The sequence below is a fragment of the Pipra filicauda genome, unplaced genomic scaffold, assembly GCF_003945595.2.
Source record: "Pipra filicauda isolate LSUMZ 115617 unplaced genomic scaffold, ASM394559v2 scaffold52_size3558583_pilon, whole genome shotgun sequence".
NCBI lineage: Eukaryota > Metazoa > Chordata > Aves > Passeriformes > Pipridae > Pipra > Pipra filicauda.
In genome coordinates, this window is record NW_024104676.1 from 540,707 (window position 1) to 558,873 (window position 18,167).

The following is an 18,167-nucleotide window of genomic DNA, read 5'->3' on the forward strand; positions in this document are numbered from 1 at the left end:
TTTATACTGAATGTTATCCTGTCACTTCTGGGTTTTATGAGATCTCATTTTATTGCCCTGGCCTGCCAGATTTCTCATGCTACTGTTTTATACTCTTCCTTGGTAGGTTCTGGCACATCCCATCTTTGTGCTGTCTTGTTGCTGTTCAAAGACACTTCTTTAATGAGGTGCCCAGCTCCTAAGTCAGTGATTTTACCCATCTGATGGTCTTACTGCTGCTTGCTCGGAAAAAAAAAAAAAAAGAGTATTAAGGCAGCTTGTAAAACTACAGGTAATACTCTTCTCTCCTTACAGATCAGGACAGTCTTCAAAAGGACATGTTACTCTTGTGGATCTATGTTTGTATTAGTTAAGCATCTGTTTGTATTAGTTACGACAACTGAGGCCCTGGTGCCCATGAGGAGCATGTCCCCGCAAAAGACACTGTTCCTGTCTCAGAGCTGTGTCAGCCTTGCATCGGGTATGTCACCTCAGGGGGCTGCTTAGCAGGGGCTGCTTAGCAGTGGCTGCGCTGGTTGGATGTCTCTACAAAGACCTTTGGGAAGAGGCACATGGCCAGAGGAAAACTAAGCTTCTGCAAGACCAAAATTTCCACCTCCTCCAGACATTTGGAGACTCACCTGTTCAGAAAAATCCTTAGCTGATAAGGACCCCAAAAGCTGAGGACTGAAGAAGACATCCAGCAGATGTCAGCCTTCAGGCTAAAGAAACCTGGACAGTAAGAGGTACTTTGAGTGGTTCTTCCTGCCCTAAACAGGCTAGTTTGGGAAAAACAATACAGGTAACCAGATAACTAATTATTCCTGACCTTGGGGGTAACTTGAATGCTGGTGGCAAGGGCCTCTGAAGTCATTCCCTGATCAGCTGTGGCAGAGTTTCCTGGTGCAGATGCTGGCCCTAGGTCAGGTTGTTGCCCGAGAGGCAGGTTTCAATGCTCACAGGTTTCAATGTTTTCCCTATGCAATAGTGGTTGGATAGATGTAAACAACATCCTGGCTCCAGGGCCCAAAAGAACCGTATTTGTGCTCACAGACATACATGAACAGGAAATACTGCCTTGGTACTTGTGTAGTGAACAGAAGTCGCTGCTCTCCTGCCTGTAGGAGTAACAGTAAACACCCTCACTGAAGCTACTGTAAACATTAATCCGAGCTGTAAGCTTATTCACAGGCTCTAAAATCAGAAGCTGAGATACTTAATCTGTTGATTTGCTCTAATGCTCTAATGCTCTGACTGTTACTATATTAGCTGTAGCTAGCCAGAATGTAGCATGCACCTCCGATACACACTGAACAAAATCCTTCTCGCTCCTTTCCCAGGTAAACTACAAAGCACCTGAAAAAATACTCCTTCCCAAGGTGCGCTACCTCGCACCTGTTCCTGCATCCCCGCCGCTGGCGCCATGGTGCTGCGGACAAGCGTTAAGCCCAGCCGGGATTGTCTGGGCAGGGCTCCCTCTTCCCAGGGCACGGCTCCCACTGCCCCCGGAGTGAGGGAGGGCAGGAAGAGCCGGGACCAGGAGGGGCCACCTCCACCCGGAGGAGGAGCCCCGCCCGCTACACTTAAGCACGGTGACCGGCGCTGCCCCGCGGCCGGACCGGCCATGGAGGTGGCGTGGGATTTCGTGATATCGCTGCTGCGGTGAGTGCGGGGATACCCACACCCCTTCTCCATCCCCGCTTCCCACGCTGATCCCGGCGACGGGTCTGGCTGCCGGGGGATGCCCAATGTGAACAGCTCTTTGTCGGCTCTAGCGCTTCGGGAGCAAAGGGCGCACTGGGAGCGCGGTGCGAGGGCGGCCAAGCGGGCGGGGCTCCTGGGGGATTAAACCTGATGGGCCCCGAGTGGGAGAAACAAGTCGGGACGCTCTCGCAGCCCTGCAGTCCTTCTTCAGGAAAAAGTGTCGACAGAGGGAGTGATTGGGCATTGGAACGGGCTCCCCAGGGAGGTGGTGGGGTCATCGTCCCTGGAGGTGTTTAGGAAAAGGCTGGATGTGGCACTCAGCGCCATGGGTAGTAGACGGGGTGTTAAGTAAAAGGTTGGACTCGATGATCTCAGAGGTCTTTTCTAACCTTGATTCTGTGATCCTGGCTGAAATTCTGCTGAGGGAAGCGCAAGTAGGAGCCTTTCAGTTTAAACTGCCTGCTGAGGTGCAACGACCGGATGCGCTCACATCCCGGCATCCGAGGCTGCCGCCTGTGTGCCAGGAACTGGCGAGTCCGGAGCGGAGCCTCCATGTAGCCGGGAGCCGCTTGTACTCGGTGACATGACCACAACCCCTGGCCTCCGCTAGCGTTCCAGGCGTGTCAGCCACATCCATGGAGGTACAGTTCTGTACACTACCCAAAAACGCATCCGCTGCCAGCTGCGGTTCTGGTATCTCCACAGCTCTTGTTTAATTAGGGAGACCATGGCTGCAATCTAGTTGAACCTTAAGTCTCCTGACTAATTTCTGACCCTTTCCTTTTTTTTTTTTTTTTTTTTTTACTTCACTGTTCCTGACGTTGCCATTTGCCAGTGAACCCTAACCTAAAATGCAAACTGTGCCATATCCTGGAACCACTTGTGTTGTGCAACATTGATTTTTATGAGCGAGATTCTTATACAAACATATGGGGCATGTTGCAACCAAGGGTAAATAGTGAAATATGTGTGCAGGGCTCAAGGCAGGCTTTTAATCCCTGGATTCTCCTAAAAAAATGAATTAATCTCTTCCACCAGTTTGGACATTACAGTGAATGCTTGTAGCAGTATCTGTGAGTCCCTCTTTAGCAGGTTGTAGTTATCCAAAACAAACTAGGTAAGATGCTAGATTTTGAAGATATTTGATCTTTCAGTTAAAAATGTATTTTTGTTTTCCACAGATATAGGATTTCTCTTCCTTTAGGGAAGAGCTAGGACTTGATTCTTTTTAACTTTAAAGAATAATAAAAATATATGTATAAAAATAAAAAAAATGTGTATCTAACATGTCACTTGACTTTATAATAAAACCAACTATACCTTAGTTTCTTTCCACCACTTGTTTCTTGACTTAGCTTGATCATCTTTTAATAGGAAATTATTTTTGGTAACTCCAGTCTAGCAGAGGAATTCCCTGCATCAGGAATTGGTTTGTCTGGGTTTTGAGGACAACTGAAACAAGAAGGGATCTTTCTAGGAGCCCTGAGTGTAGGCTGGCCTATTCGAGTCTATAGTCCGGGAAAGAGAGTGGCACACCAAACAAACAAACAAACAAACAAAAAACCCAAACACAAACCCAAGCTTTCAGGAATTGGCCCAGAAACGGAAGAGTTCACATTCTGTTTATCTGGCTTTATTTAATCATACTGGCTTTTGTCTCCTAATACTTCTCATTAGCTGAAACCTCAGCCTGCCCTAAAGCTCAGACTCACTGCTTCATAAGTAGCCTTAGTTTAAAGATGATATTGACAGGTTTGATCAAAATGTAGGTGTAATGTTGTCAATGTTAAATAAATTCTTAAGACTTCGACTCCTGTTCAGTCACTGTCTGGTGGAGACAATGAAAGTCCTGGTTTATTAATCTGATTAGTTTGGGTTTTCGTCTCTGACTTTTTAAATCTGATAGAATTAGGCAGCAGTGTGAGGTGATTGATCTTGAACCCTTTAGGAACTTCTGCTCAGAGTTTTAACGTATCGCTTGCATAGTGGGTTGTGGTAATGCCTGAGGTGAACCCTGTTAGCTTGAGTTCTGCCATGAACTGTGCCCCTAACACTTTTCATTCTGTACTGGCATGTGTGTTTTGGCTGTTTACCTTATGCTTTGTCTTTTGTGAATGACAACTTGGCTTAAGTAATGGGAAAGCAAACTTTTCAATGGGTCTGGTATTGACTGTCCCTAAAAAAAAAAAAATTGGCAGTACTGTCATATACATCACTCAAGTAACTATTCTACATACAGATTTTCAAATGTGTAAGAGGGAATGAGATGTAACTAGCTGTGAAAGCTCTTGAAACCTGAGTGCTGCATTTTCTAACATCAGGGTGCCCTGTGGTGTCCCCAGCCCCAAGGCAGATGAGCAGGCTTCCTGTCTGAGGAAGAGACTCAGTGATTCAGAATGCAAGCTGCCCACAGACCAGTGGGGTGATTGGGGGACTATTAACTTAGTCAGCGATTGACAAACACGCCCTGTCCTAGCAGGCTTCCTTCTGTGGAGCTTCAATGCCTTTGTCGGTGCTACTGTCACCTTGTCCTCCTCCCTGGTCTTGACCCTTCTCCAGGAGGAATAGTGCTTATTAGCTCTTTAATTTGAGCTTGTTTCCTGAAAGCCATGCCGACTGCTCATCCTCACCAGCTTTGTTACAGGAAGGGGAGAGATTTACATCAGCCATGTGTATATATATATGCCAAATGTTGAAAGCTAGGGACCTAGTGTATAGACAGCACTACCAAGAAGATGTTAGCATAAGCTAGAACAAAACTGATGAACGTTCTCATTCTCCTCCTTTGAAAAAATTAAGCTCCAATAATGCCAAAGAGTTTTTGAAGAAGGGAAATTTTGGTGTAAAAAGGAAAGGCAATAGCCTGAACAGTGACTCAGAATGAGAGCAGGAAATAAATTATTTGCTGAAATCTGAATCTGTTCAGTCACAAAAATTGCTTTCTGTGCATTCAGAAAATATGCTTAAAGACCAGATAAGAGGTTTGGAAACGATAGTTAGTCTCTGGGGTCGGTGTGAATTTTTGAAAAAGATGTGACTGGGACGTTATTAGTTGAGTAACTTTACACCATTCCATTGCTGTTCTAGGAATCCCTGTATTCACTCTTTGGCTGCAGAAAAAGGCTGCCAGTTCACCCCTTTACCTTCGGTGAAAGTGTCTGAGAATAGATTTTCCTACATAAAGTTGACCTTTTACACCTATGTGGGAGAACAAAATGGGGATGCATCCCTTTCCCATCCCTGAGCAATTCGGTATTAAGGAGCAAAGGAGGTAAAGTCCAGGGGTGTGGCAGGCAAAATATTGTCTCCCTTTAAAAGATGTAGAGATCAATCCTTTCTTTCCAGGTGTCAGGCAGAGCATCATTTTTGGCAAGCTGATTACTGAATTAGCCAACGGCACTTGGCAAAAAAAGTGGCACTAAATATAGATGAGAGCAGGTCTGTACCTTGTTGTGGGAGTAGGCAGTTACCAGTGTTGTGTGCTTGGTTTACCAAAGGTAAGCAGTCACTATTAAAGCATGCAATTGCCCAGAAAATCTAAAACATCTTTCTAAAAGTGTTTGAATTTTTCCAGCCTCTCTGGCAACAGCCTGCTCCAACACCAGGTATTTATGTGCTTGGATCTTAACTTTCATTTCATTTGACTCCTTCTGATACATTAGGGCACAAACAAGTCTTAGTTTGTGTTTTTCAAAACTCAAGTTTTATAGGCTGTAGATATAATTTACAAGATAAAGGCCTTGGCTGTTTGTAAGTCAAGCATAACTATATTGAAAAGCTCCACTTGCATTCTGACAGTAGGTGTTTTGAATATGGGTAATATGTTCAGTCTTCCTAAAGGAAACTCCTATCAACACATAAGGTTACTTTCAACTAATTATTTATCTCACTGCAGGTTTCTCTTGCAGGTAAAAAGAATAATCTAAGTGACTGAATGCAGTAAGAGCTGCTGCCTTTTTAATTCAGTATTAAAACCCATCAGCTTCACTGCAATTGTGACCTTGATGTCAACTGAGCTAGAGGTGGCCCACATCTGCTTGAAATTGTTTTAAAGTGCTTCCAAATGCCATGGGCAAAAGAGAAATATTCAGAGACATATCTGTAGGGCTGTGTAGTACTTAGCTTTGAAAGGAAGCTCCACTGCTCTAACGTGATCTGTGAATTACTCGTATAATGTGACTATGTCATTGAACTCAACAGTCCTCCTCCTTCTGACACAACTTGACATGACTGGTTTTTTATAACTGTGTTGAATTTTTGTTTGTCTTAGATCTTTGATATCCATGGGAGCATCTGTAGGAGCCATAACAAAACAGGCCCTGTTCCCTCCTCTCGTGCCTGCAGGGCGACCTTTCCGTGTGTCCAATGCCTCCCGAAGCAGGAGGAAAGGAATTGTTGCAAGCAGTCTGCAAGAGCTCATCAGCAAGGTATAGCAAACAGTCCCACTCTGACTGAGACTTACAGTGAAATACAGTGTCCCAGAAAGACAAACCACAGACTTTTTCTTCTAAAAACCATTACTGGGGAAGTTTGGGAGACTATGTCAAATAAACAAATCTTAATATGAAATGATAGGCTCTCTTTAGAATGCTAAAATGTACTGATTTTTTTTCCAGACTTTAGATTCCTTCTTTATATCTGCTAGAAAAATTACTCTGGTTTTAGAGGAAGATGGCACAGTTGTGGACACAGAAGAGTTTTTCAAGTCCCTGGATGATAATACACACTTCATAGTTCTAGAAAAAGGACAGAAATGGGCACCAGTAAGTGTTGACTTCTTCTCTCTCACTTGAGTAGAAGTGGATGGAAGAATGTTTGTGGCTGCTAAAATTGTTGGAAAGAGGGCAGAAGAGGAAGAAAAATTACCCCAAAGAAGTCAAGGTATCAACTCCTTGTTGAGCCTTCCTGGGTGAAAAATCAAGTCCATATTTTTTATTTTCCCTTGTTTGGACATATTCTGTTGGCAAAGATCTACCAGGAATTGAAATAAAACATTACAACTGAAAAGAATCGTAGGGAAAATACCCTGCTTTTAGAGAAATAACTTTGTTCTTTACTTACTTTTTGTAACATAAAGAAAATTAGGACCTTGTATTTTTTAACTTCATGGAGTAAATGTCCTTAAAAGCTAGCTTTTAAAGCATAAAAAATGGCCAAATTAAGCAATGTAAAGCAAACTCTGTCTTGTGAATGTAGTAGTAATTTAGTGAAGTTTAGAAAAATGCTTGTGTTTAATTTTACAAATAGCTAAAAGCTGGCATTAGAACCTTGTGTTAGTCTACATGCTTCAAGATGTTTTAAGAACTATTGAAGCTCGCTAGCTTTAGCCTTCTAATCACATCAATTCAATGTCCAATTAGTGGTTTTGTGGGGAAATAGTCATCTGTACATTAATAACATAGTCAAACTCCTAACTGTCTTGCCTTTACATGGTTGTTGCTAGAAAGCTAGCATCATTTTTTCTACCAGGTGCAGAGCTACCTGTGGAGCTGTAAGCAAGACATACCATTTGTATGTTTGTACACATATGGCTCAGTTCTGTGGCCCTGTTTTCTCAGTCTCCTGCTGCAGTGTGGGCAGTCTGGACAGTTTCCCCCAAGATATCTCACTGGCTTATCAACCTGCTGCATCTGGGCCATGAGCTCCAAGGGCAGAAAAGAAGTTGTAGCCAGGGTGTGATTCCACCTTGCTCCTTTCCCCTCTATCCTGTCTGGCGTGGCAGCAGCACAAGTTTGAATGCAGCCCCTCTTCAGTATGTGCTGAGTGACGGCAGAAGGACTCGCTTCAGCTTCACAAATATCTAGAGTGCAGCACCAGCTCTATTATGCTTTAACCAAATATTCTGGATGCCAATAGGGAGGGTCTAGGAGGGGACATACTACCAAGTACTTCTACATATTCCAAAGCTGTTGTTGATAGGGGACCCTGTTGCTGGAGTTTGGAGGCTATCAAAGTAAAACAGGCATAAAACTGCTGGCTAATGATATACTGCTGTGTTTAACTTTGTCTGACTTATCGTGACGCTGTCTGAGAGCTGGGGTGACAAGTACAAAAAGGCCCGGTCTTACGCAACTTTATTGCTTCATTTAGCATGCAAAAAACAACCTGACAGCTGCCAGGCCATTAACCTTGAGTGGAATGTGCTGAGCAGAGGATCCTGTGTATCCACTAGATGTCTCTGTAAATATGGATTCTCTTTACTATTTTCTTTTTGTTTTTCCTTTCTTGAAGCACACTGTCAGCCCTGCAGCAGACAAGGGCTGCTTTCAATAAAGGAGGCTGGATTTAAGGTGGAATATGACTTTCCACGCTCCTTCTCCCTTGATTTTTCTCTTAAAAACTCATTACTAAACCCTAGGCCTAATCAGCAGTGGTTTCCTCCCTGTGTTTCTTTTTAGTAGGAAGAAAAAGAGGTGTTATGAGCCAGGGTGTGATATGAGGATGTGACTTTTCACATATGATATTTTTGTAGCTGTCTCTAAGAGAGCTCATCAATACTGTCTTCCTTCCTAAACAGAACGTCATCCTGGTTATTTAGTGGCCTGCTTCAGTGTAGACTCACTGTGCTGCCTCAGATAGCAATTGGAAAGTACCAGGATAAATAAGTGGTAGGAACACTGTCCAGTGTCATTACCTGTGGCTTCAGTATACACTGAAGAAGCTCTACTACAGAAAAGAAATATTCAGGAGGTGTTATGTCACTTGAACTTCTGTGTCCTTTTGGAATAGCTTCAAAATCCTGGTCAGGACTTGAACAAAATTACATAAGATACATATTTGCTTTTCTTTGTGCTAATGCTTTCAATTCTAGTTTAGAATTGACCAAGAGCTAACCTTAAGACTGGAGTAAGCAAAGCTTCTTCTGAAGAGCTGCATTGTTCACAATTTTCTTGCTGTAGTTTCCTGCATCGTGGTACAAACTGTCTCTTTTTCTTTTAAATTAGACAAGAAATGGAGTAGCTAACATCACATTTGATCTGTACAAGCTGAACCCTAAGGATTTTATTGGCTGCTTAAACATCAAGGCGACCTTCTATGAGATCTACTCTGTCTCATGGGATATCAAATTCATGGGAGCAAAAAGTGTATTGCGGTAAGTATGTTGCCACTACTGATCAGGTGTATGCGTTAATATAAAATCTGTGTTTGCTATTGGTTCTGTGAAGCAGGTGTGTTTATAAAGTTAGTATTATTAAAGTTGGTTTTATTATTTCTTACATACTGGCCAATATGCTGAATCTTCCTTTGAAAGGTGCATAGCTGATTTGTAAAAACTTCCTATAGCTTTTTATGGTGGAATCTTAAATTTCTCCCAAGGCCAAAATCTTATCAGCTTGTATATACTGCAAGGCTGTAAGTATAATCTCTTTGTTTTGCTGAGAGAATTTCCCCAAACTCCTTTGACTTGTTTGAAGAATGCAGAAGGCTGAGGAAGAAGCTCTTTGAAGGGAGGACTTCCAGGGAATGAAATGAGAGGAATTTGAGATCTAGTGTTAAAGCTTGCTTGGACTTTGCAATTACTGTCTGCCAAATTCACCAGCTGAGCTACATAGAGGCAAAGGAAAATGGAAGAGATATGACACTCTATCTTAATGTGAATTTGTCATCTGTAGTAAGACACTGACCTCACTATTCTTAAACCAAGTGTTCTGGAGGCAGACTAATGGAGCTTATCAAGGACCACTATCTTCTGCAGGACTAATCTGTGGTGGGTTGAATTTGGTAGAACTGGCTGTTGGGAAATGCTGTCTTATTCAGGGGCAGAATAATACCTGTCTTGTCCACGGTTTGCAACAGTGAGTTAAAACTTGGTGTTTTGTCAAAACTGCGTCTTACCCTGGTTCAAGAAGATTCCTGAATTCAGGTACCTTCTTCACAGAGGTGACATACTTTGACAGTTTTTTAAGCTGCAGCCCTGAATTTCTCTATGTGACTTTTCAAATTTTGGTTGATACAAAATGGTGTAGCATTGCTGCATTTTATTACTCAAGGACAGATCTGACAGACAGAAATATACGTCATAAGCAAAGTTTTCACTTCCCCTGAGTGACAAGTAGTCTTTAGTTTGAAATCTTTAAGTATTCCCTCCTCTCTTGATGCAGGTATGCTAATTAGCATTGTAATGCTAATCTTGTTCCAGGTCTTTCAGTCTGACTGACCTCTCCCACTCTACTTGGAGGGTCCCTTGCTTAATCTTTCAGGCTACAGCTGGTGAGACTGGTATCTCTGGTCAGACTGCAGCAATGATCCAGCTACATGCTACACCCACCTGTAACACTGGCTTTGTTAGGGTTTCTTCAAAGCAAAGGTTTGCCCTTGGACAGCTGCACTCCTCTAGTTCCTGTGTTTGTCAAGTTTTCTGAGCCAAAACAAACTCTAATCTCTGGCTGCCTGCTATGGAGCTGAATATCAGCACTGGAACTTGTACTGCTGAGGAGAGTTTGAAATGACAATTCTGCCTCCCTGCCAAGACAGGGCAGCTGCTGAGAAAGGAGTGGTGCTGGCAACAGCTGAAGTAGCTGTGGAGTTCTTCTGGAAGCAGTGTTATTTTACACAGTTGAGCTGTAAGGGAAGTGCCAGTGGCAAGGTGGGAAAACAGTCTGCCAGCAAAGAACAGGGGTGACAGAAGAGATAACCTTAGTACCCTTGAACACAAGACTGGTACGGCCTGTCTTGGCCTGCTGTTTAAATAGGAGACAGATGATGTTAGGTCCCTCTGCTAATGAGTTCCAGATTGCTAATTTTGATGCCCTGAGTCCACTTGCAGAGTGTGAAGGGAGAGGACTTAAAAAATCTACAGTTGTTCATGGGTGGGAGGGACTGGAAGCCTGCCAGATCTGATTAGTGCATTTCCCCTAATGGTGTCTCCCCGCAGTGCCCAACTGAAGGATCAGATGTCCAGTTCAACAAATAACTTGCTCCATGGCTTAAGTGGCAACTGCTCTTGTGTGCAAGTGACACACTGCAGCTGCTCAAAAGTTCAGTACCAGATGCAGCTTTCCTTATGACTGTAAAGCTCTTTGACCTGTGTGATGGAGGAAGAACATGCTGAAATGGCTCATTTCAGGGAAGCACAAATAAGTATACAGTGTTCTCGAAAGGCTTCCCAGGCTATAAGTACAGGGTATTCTAATCTTCTGAAGAACTGGATTTTGACTGCAAACCTTCTTTCATCACAGTGGGGAAAAATGAATTTGAAGGAAGAAGACTTTGTCTTTTCTGCTGAAGATCAAAGGACAAGTGAATAGCAGCAGAGGGTTCATGTTTTCTCAGACAGGAATTCAGAAAATCTTCCCCCCTTTTTTTGCAGAAGAGGAAGGCTAGTCTGGTTGCTGCATCTTCAGAAACCGATCCCATTCCAGGTTTGGAATGGCCCCAGTTCTTGTGTATCTCTTCCCCAGTGCCTCAGCCTCATACTTGTGAGGGCCTACTTAACTTCTGGGGGATGAGACTCCAATATAGCTCTTAGTACTGATATCCCCATTGTTTCTTGGAGAATGGAAGGAAGATGCACCTACAACTAAGATGAATAAACAACCATTCAAATATGACTATTTCTATTCCCCTGTGATCCAGTGGTGATCCACAGTTTATATTGCAGACCTACAATGCTTACCTGATATTAGCTTATGGACCTGCACTGATTCTTACACAGTATTATATATTTGAATGATGATACTTATTTAATCTTTTAAAAATAGAATAGCTGTGAACAGAGAATTCTTAACACTTGTAGCTTGGACAGCCTTACTTCATCTGGCTTCACCCAGTTTTGCTGTTGGGCATCCATTGTAATGTGATTGTTCAGCTCCAGATCTAATCAAGTTTGATCTGTGGCTTGGAGATACATGAAGGATTGCATAAATGACCTAAAGGTGAGACATGAGGTGGATTTATGTTGCAGGAGTGCTGTGGGGCTCCCAGGCAAAGTTGTCTTCTGTGGTGTTCTGGTAGTTTGAGTAGTGGCTTTGCAGAAGCCTTGTAAATGTCTAGCAGGGTGATAGCCTGCTTTGTTAAATGTGTTTTCTAGTTGGCAGAATGAACTAGTTTTTTGTCAATCAAGTATTTTTTCTAAAGAAGGTATAAAAATGACCAGCTGCTCAGAAGTGAGAAGGAATGAGAGTTTTTAAAAATATCAACTTGACTCATAAAGGTGGTGTGGGTGGAAAGGGGTAATGTCATCTTGCTGGTGATTTTTTCTTAAATAAATGGCTTTTCTTCTAGGAAAGTGCTTCAGCTAATATCCCATGCAGCACAAATAGCTGGACAGTTTCTTCTCTACACTGGAACATTTTTGTTGCAGTTGATGGGTGAATATGATGAAGATGACATGTGTACAAGATCAAGGCGGGAGTAGTGAACACAGCTGCACCTCTGATATCGGATCCTTTTGCTTAAAGGCATTCTCTTGCCCAGTTTTGATTGTAATAATGTTATAGTAGGGGGATGTCCACTAATGTGAACATTTTTCCCATTTGGGAATGCTTGTAGGCCTTAGTCATAAAATAAGTGTTGGATGTTCACAGGCTCTTAACAGCTCAAAAGGTGGGAGCCTAACATCTCAGAGCTTTGCAGAAGGAGAGAGGGCAGGTTTTTGCCCCAGCAACTCAAAATGGAGAATAAGTATACTTGGAAACTTGCATGATTTGTAACCAGTGGAGTATTTTTTGCACCAATCAAAACATGGTTTTGTTGTTTTGTGGTTTTTTTTCATGGCTGTCTATTTGCATTCTGAACAGACTAGGCTGTAAGGTGGGGGCAAGGGGACTCTGTTTTTTTTAATTTGTTTGTTTGTTTTAATCCTTAACAGTGCTGGTATTAGTGTCAAACTGGCATTGAGGTACAACAAGGTGAAGTGTACTTATTTACTCCTGCTAAAAATGGAACTACATAATACAACTTCAGTCCTAGTTCAGTGACTGACTACTCTCATGAAATCTAATTGGAGATTGTGCAACTACTAAGAAGAAGCTTAAAATTTAGCCTTACTTCCCTTAAACAAGTAAAAAATAAAAACATTTCATTATAGCTCTTAATATTTTTCTTCAAATCTTCAGGAAGTTCATGTTATTATGCCTCATACCAGTCGAAGAACCTGATGTATTTCTTTAATGAATGTCATGTCCAGTTCTGCCTGAGTATTGAATAATCTGCCATGTTTTCATAAATATGTCTTCTAAGTAACCTGCTGCAGCTTCCTTCAGGGGTTAAACCATCACTTCTGTAGTTTTTCACTGTTCAGTTGCAAGATGACACTACTTCTCAATATGTGCTTGAGGTACACGTAAGAGATGCTGCATATTTTGATGCCCTGTGTTTAAGGGAGAGCAGCAGGATACTATCTAGTCTTGCATAACATAAATGTATGCTCTAAAATGAATATTTGCAGTATTATAGTCTCCCAAGACAAGCTGTATTAAAGAGCAAAGTAATGTTTACTGAACTGTTAGTATGACCAGATTTTAGCAAGCTTTTCCTCAACAGCGTAAAAAATCGGAAAATGATTAGCCTTAGGCATCTTGTGTCAAAATGCAAAGTCACATTGGTGAAGGGAAAAAGCCCAACTTTCACTGTTTGTAAGTGTGGCTTTTGAGTTTTTTTTTTGCTTGCTCACGAAAAATTTTAGTAAGACTAAAAGCTGTTAAGGAAACAGTAAAAGTAGAGGTAAATGTGTCTGATATGACAGTAGATTCCACCTAGTAAGAGAAGCTCTGGTGCAGAGAGAACAAGCGGGGCAGGGGAAGAAAGCAGTGGGAGTGAAAGGGAGAAGACCACAGTGCTTGCCATGCCACTGAGACAGGAATCCATTAACTACATACATCAGTTGCATTGATCAGTTGGAAGAAAATCTAATCTGCTAAAAGAGAAGCAGGAGGATGGAAAAGATGAAGCGTCATGGTTGATGGGATCCATTCTGATCTGTCAGCTGGTTCTCTTCACTTCAAGTGTCACTAACATGGGAATATTGCTCACCTTCATATGCTTATTTTTGCCTTCCCATTATGGATGTGGCTTAGCCAGATCTTTCGAATCATTGCACTTTCAAATCACCGTTGTGATGAAAAGCAGCATAAATCCAAATGTTAAAGGGACTGATGGACACAACTTTGGTAGGTCTCTGCCTGTCTCTTCAGTAATGGTAGTACAAATAAGTAGACAGCTAAGAAAAACCTTGGGTTTTTTTCCTGATTTCTGTTTCCCATCTCTCTGAGTGTTTGCTGGAGGAGGAGAGAGGGCATACTGCTCAGATAAGAGCAGGACTCTCTCCTAGTTTCTCACAGGGAAGAATTCCTGTACTTGCTGCACTGTCATGTGTCCTTCAAAAGAAAACAATAAACTATTCTGGGAGTAATGAGAAAGAGATTTCATTAAAATGGAAGCTTTATACTTTATTGTTCTTAACACCCCCTGCACAGATGATTGTTGCCATGTTAACTGTTGGCTCTCCCTGTCAAGGAATTGCATTTAACTGACTTTGCAAGGACTTTGTAATTAACTTTTTTCAGCTTTTAAGGACCACTTATTCTATTAAAACAAACACATTTCTTGAAAGCAAATTCTATGAAATGCTTCTAAGAATATTTATCTTGCTAATGGTGGGAGCACCAACACTAAAAAAAATAAAATAAAACCAACTTGTATAGTTCATTATTGCTTTTTTTAAGTTGCTTCTTCAACATCTGTAATACAAAAGCTTTTGCAAGTCTGAACTGTGCAGGCCTCAAATTCCAGTCTTCTATAGCCAGAGGCAATTGTTACAGAACTAACATTCCACAGTTTCCAATGACACTACCTGGGAACCTAACAGCGATCTGAAATGCCAACTTTTTATGAGTATGCAATGTTTTTAAGCAGTTGCTGCTTTGACAGCTTAAACTGTCAAAACTTGAGCTGCTGAAGGTCACATGAGAAGCAGTCTCCATCTCAGAGCACTTCCCTCGAAAGCAAAATGCAAACTGCTGAACAAAATAACTCAGCTTTGATATTTTCTCAAAATGGGAGAAGTGTCTTGGAAGTTGTGTCTAAAATTCTTTCATTGCTTCTTTCACAGGTCTTTCTTTCACAGGCTTAGTATTTGGGGGATGATATTTGCTACTGTACCAACTGCCTTCCAGAAAGTTTTGGGTTTGGGCCAAACTGGGCAAGTTTGTCATTCTCTGAGTTGGAGCCAGTTTGATTGTTTTTTGGTTTTTTTTACAGACTGCTTAAGAAGCATAACTTTTACTTCAGGTGTATATGGTACACAGCAAAGAAAACCTTCAGCTCTATCTACCTTTCAGAAAATTATATACAACTGTTGTACAATATCTAGCAACACTTGAAAAAACTAAAAGCACAGGCTCTTAAAGGCAGATATGTAGAGCTAAAGCTAGATTTTCTACCTGATGTTTTTAGCTTTAGTTTTTCTTTCCATAAACTCAGTTAACCTGCACTTGTGACTGTTGCAGACAAGGCTGGTAGCAGTGACACATAGAAGGTGTGAAATATGTTTACTGCCTCATTGCTTTCACTGACCCTTTTTGCCTGTTGCTTTGCATCACTTACTAACAATGCACCAAGTCATACTCTCTAGTTACCAAAAAAGGAATTTTCACTGAAGTACATGATCTTGTTGACTCAGGCACTGTTCATGTTCTGCAGGCAAAACAAAGTTGCTCTCTTCATGACCAGAATGAAGAATCTAGTAGCTTTTTTGTCTACATAATTTATCATTACTTCATTTCCTTCCTTTCATAAACCCATGAAGTTGTTGCTTTCTTGTACCTTCCGATTCTTTCAGGAGAAACAGGATTACAAGCTCTTCAGGCCAGGGAGAGAGGAAAAAACAGGGTCTAAATTCCTTAGATCATTTGGAATATGCTCTAGGAAACATCCTGCACCCCTTCCCTATCATTCATTTCCAGAGAAGAGAAGGGTAAAGAAAGGAAAATAGGACTTTGAGCTGAAAGTTTTTTCAGTGAAGTGAGTAGAGAGGTAGGTGTTCGTAATTTTGGAAGTGTTGGAAATTCTGAATATTAACTGTGAAGATAACCACATATGCTAATTTGTAACTGACTAAAATTACAATTTCTAAATCATTTCAGTATGTGTCTTCCTGAGATAGCACTTGAACTAAGGGCACAAGCTTCTTCAGTAAAAGTAGAGTTTAAAGCCAAAGTACAAAGTATAGTTTTTACTTGATTCCTCAAGTTTTACTAGAGGTCTTAATGTGATTAACATGCCACTTCAATTATATATCATTGTGGGGCTTAGAGTTTATCACTGCCTTCTCTACCTTACATCATCATATATGCAGTTAAGATATTTTAAGCGTGAGGAATGTTGTTTTGCTAAAGGAAAATACAGTATTTTACCACTTCACAATTTTCAAGCCCAATAGTTTAGCTTTCTATGAAAATTGAGATGGGTGAAAATTGTGACACTGATGGCAATATTTTCTGCTATGTGGTGCCAATTTTAAGGAACACTGTCTGTGAATAAATAAAATCACATGGTGGCACTGGATGTTGTCTCTATTCATTTCCAGAATAACTTATTCCTGAAATAATCATGAATGTTAGTGAATCTATGGTCTGGCAGTTTCCAAAAGCCGGACTGTGGCAGTGAAGTAACTGGATACTATTATGTGGCTCTGAACTCTTTACTTTCTACTGCTGACTCACTTTCTGGCCTCAGAGAAACTGTGCAAACTGTGTTTCCTTTCATACAAAAAGAATGCTTTCTTCCATCTTTTACAAAAGTTGCAAAAGACTAGAAAGTACTGAGGACAGGAGATAGAAGGGTTCAGTGATCTCTGGTGTTCACTAAACACAGTTAGGATTAAGGACCTCTTTTAATAATGCCTCACAAAAACTCCCTGCAGTCATTTACCTACAGGTAGAGTAGTAGACATTTGATTGCAGGGGAAAAACTAATTTAGTTTAGTGAAATATCGTATTTGTCAAGTTCAGGATTAGATGAAGCTTGAGGAGGAATAGCATGCAAGTGTGATTTGTCTAGTGCTGTTCTATCTAACTTAAGGGGCAGTTTTGCAGAATTTGACTAATGGGCAGTTCCCCTCTTGTGGGAGAAACAGGTCTGATTTCTTGCTGTGGAAAAGCACAAAATAGAACTGTATTTGGTTTAGCGGCAAGGCTTTGGCAGTGAGAAGTGGAGGGATCCTATGGGCGTGGCCTCTGGGTAGTACAGAGCTGCTTCCAAAATGAACCAACAATTGCTCAAAGCTGAGCACTTCAAACCAGTTCGTGGTGTCTCTGTGAAAGCATATTTAAGACAGCATGAAAAATTCTGTGCAACAGCCGTGAGAAAGAAGTGAAAAAAATGTAAGAGATAACCTGCAGACATCAGGGTCAGAAAAGAAGGGAGAGGAAGTGCTATAAGTGCCAGACAGAGCTTCCCCTGCAGTCTGTGGAGAAACATGCTGGAGAAGATATCCACCCAGCCCATTGAGAACCCCCTCCCACAGCAGGTGGACATGCCATGAAGGAAGCTGCAGCCTGCGGAGGCCCCGTGCCTGAGCAATTTTTCTGGCAGGAGCTGTGGCCAATGGGGGATCCACGCTGGAGCAGTCTATTCTGAACTGCACCCTGTGAAAGGGACCCACACTGGAGTATTTTGTGAAGGACTGTATCCTGTGGAAAGGGCCCATACTGGAGCAGAGGAAAAGCGTGAGAAGGAAGGAACAGCAGAGAGGAACGTGTTGCGGGCTGACCATGACCCCCAGTCTGCACGAACAGGGAGAGGAGGTGGAAGAGTTGGGAATGAAGGAGTGAAGTCGGGCTTGGGAAGAGAGTGGAGGTTGGGGAAGGTGTTTTTAGTTTTGTCGTTCTTTCTCACCATCCTACTCTATTTTTAGTTGAAAATAAATGAATCTTCCCTGAGTTGTGTCTGTTTTGCTGGTGTCAGTGATTGGCGAGGGATCTCACTGTCTTTATCTTGACCCACAAACTTTTTCATCTTGTTTTCTCCCCATTTCCTGTTCAGGGGATAAAGTGAGAGATCAGCTGGTAGGTGCCTGGCAGACAGACAAGTTTAACATACCACAAGCACAACACTCCAGATGTAAGAATAAGCAAAAAACCCAAGCTATCTGTGCTATCAGTGACCACTAAAATTGGAAGCAAATCTTTTGGAGTGGAGTGTTTTCTGAATGGCTTTTCACAGCAATGTTTGCAGAAAAAAAATCCAGTCATACACAGGACAAGGTTAATATTTTCAGTTTATTAACCTCATGCTCAAGCATGGATTTTCTAAGGTCACCCATCAGTCTAAATCATTCATAGTAGGCCCAACTCCTAATGTGTTCTTGGTGAGGAATATTTATTAATAAGTATCAATTATCACTTGAAAACGAACTTTGAAATAGTACTCTTAGTTGTTTCATAAAGCAACTAATGAAATGGAACACTAGAAAAGAAGTATGTCTTAATAGACTCCAGAATAAGGATAAGACATTCTATGCAGTTCCAACATAAAATGTTAAT

The 18,167-nt window shown here is 41.7% G+C and overlaps 1 protein-coding gene across 3 annotated transcripts; it reads left to right on the plus strand.

Annotated features, from left to right (window-relative positions):
- The first annotated feature begins 1,564 nt into the window (after positions 1–1,564).
- CIDEA (cell death inducing DFFA like effector a) lies at positions 1,565–16,992 on the plus strand. 3 transcript variants are annotated; one of them, XM_027742960.2, is made up of 6 exons: positions 1,565–1,641; positions 5,954–6,110; positions 6,300–6,446; positions 8,628–8,776; positions 11,908–12,065; positions 12,506–16,992. In XM_027742960.2, exons 1-5 carry the CDS (start codon positions 1,604–1,606, stop codon positions 12,038–12,040), a joined length of 624 nt encoding a protein of 207 aa, XP_027598761.1. In that variant the 5' UTR covers positions 1,565–1,603; the 3' UTR covers positions 12,041–12,065; positions 12,506–16,992. The 3 variants fall into 3 exon arrangements, with proteins under 3 accessions (XP_027598761.1, XP_027598760.1, XP_027598763.1); XM_027742959.2 differs by having other exon boundaries at positions 11,908–16,992; XM_027742962.2 differs by lacking the exon at positions 1,565–1,641 and adding an exon at positions 1,677–2,324 and having other exon boundaries at positions 11,908–16,992.
- Positions 16,993–18,167: the final 1,175 nt, after the last annotated feature.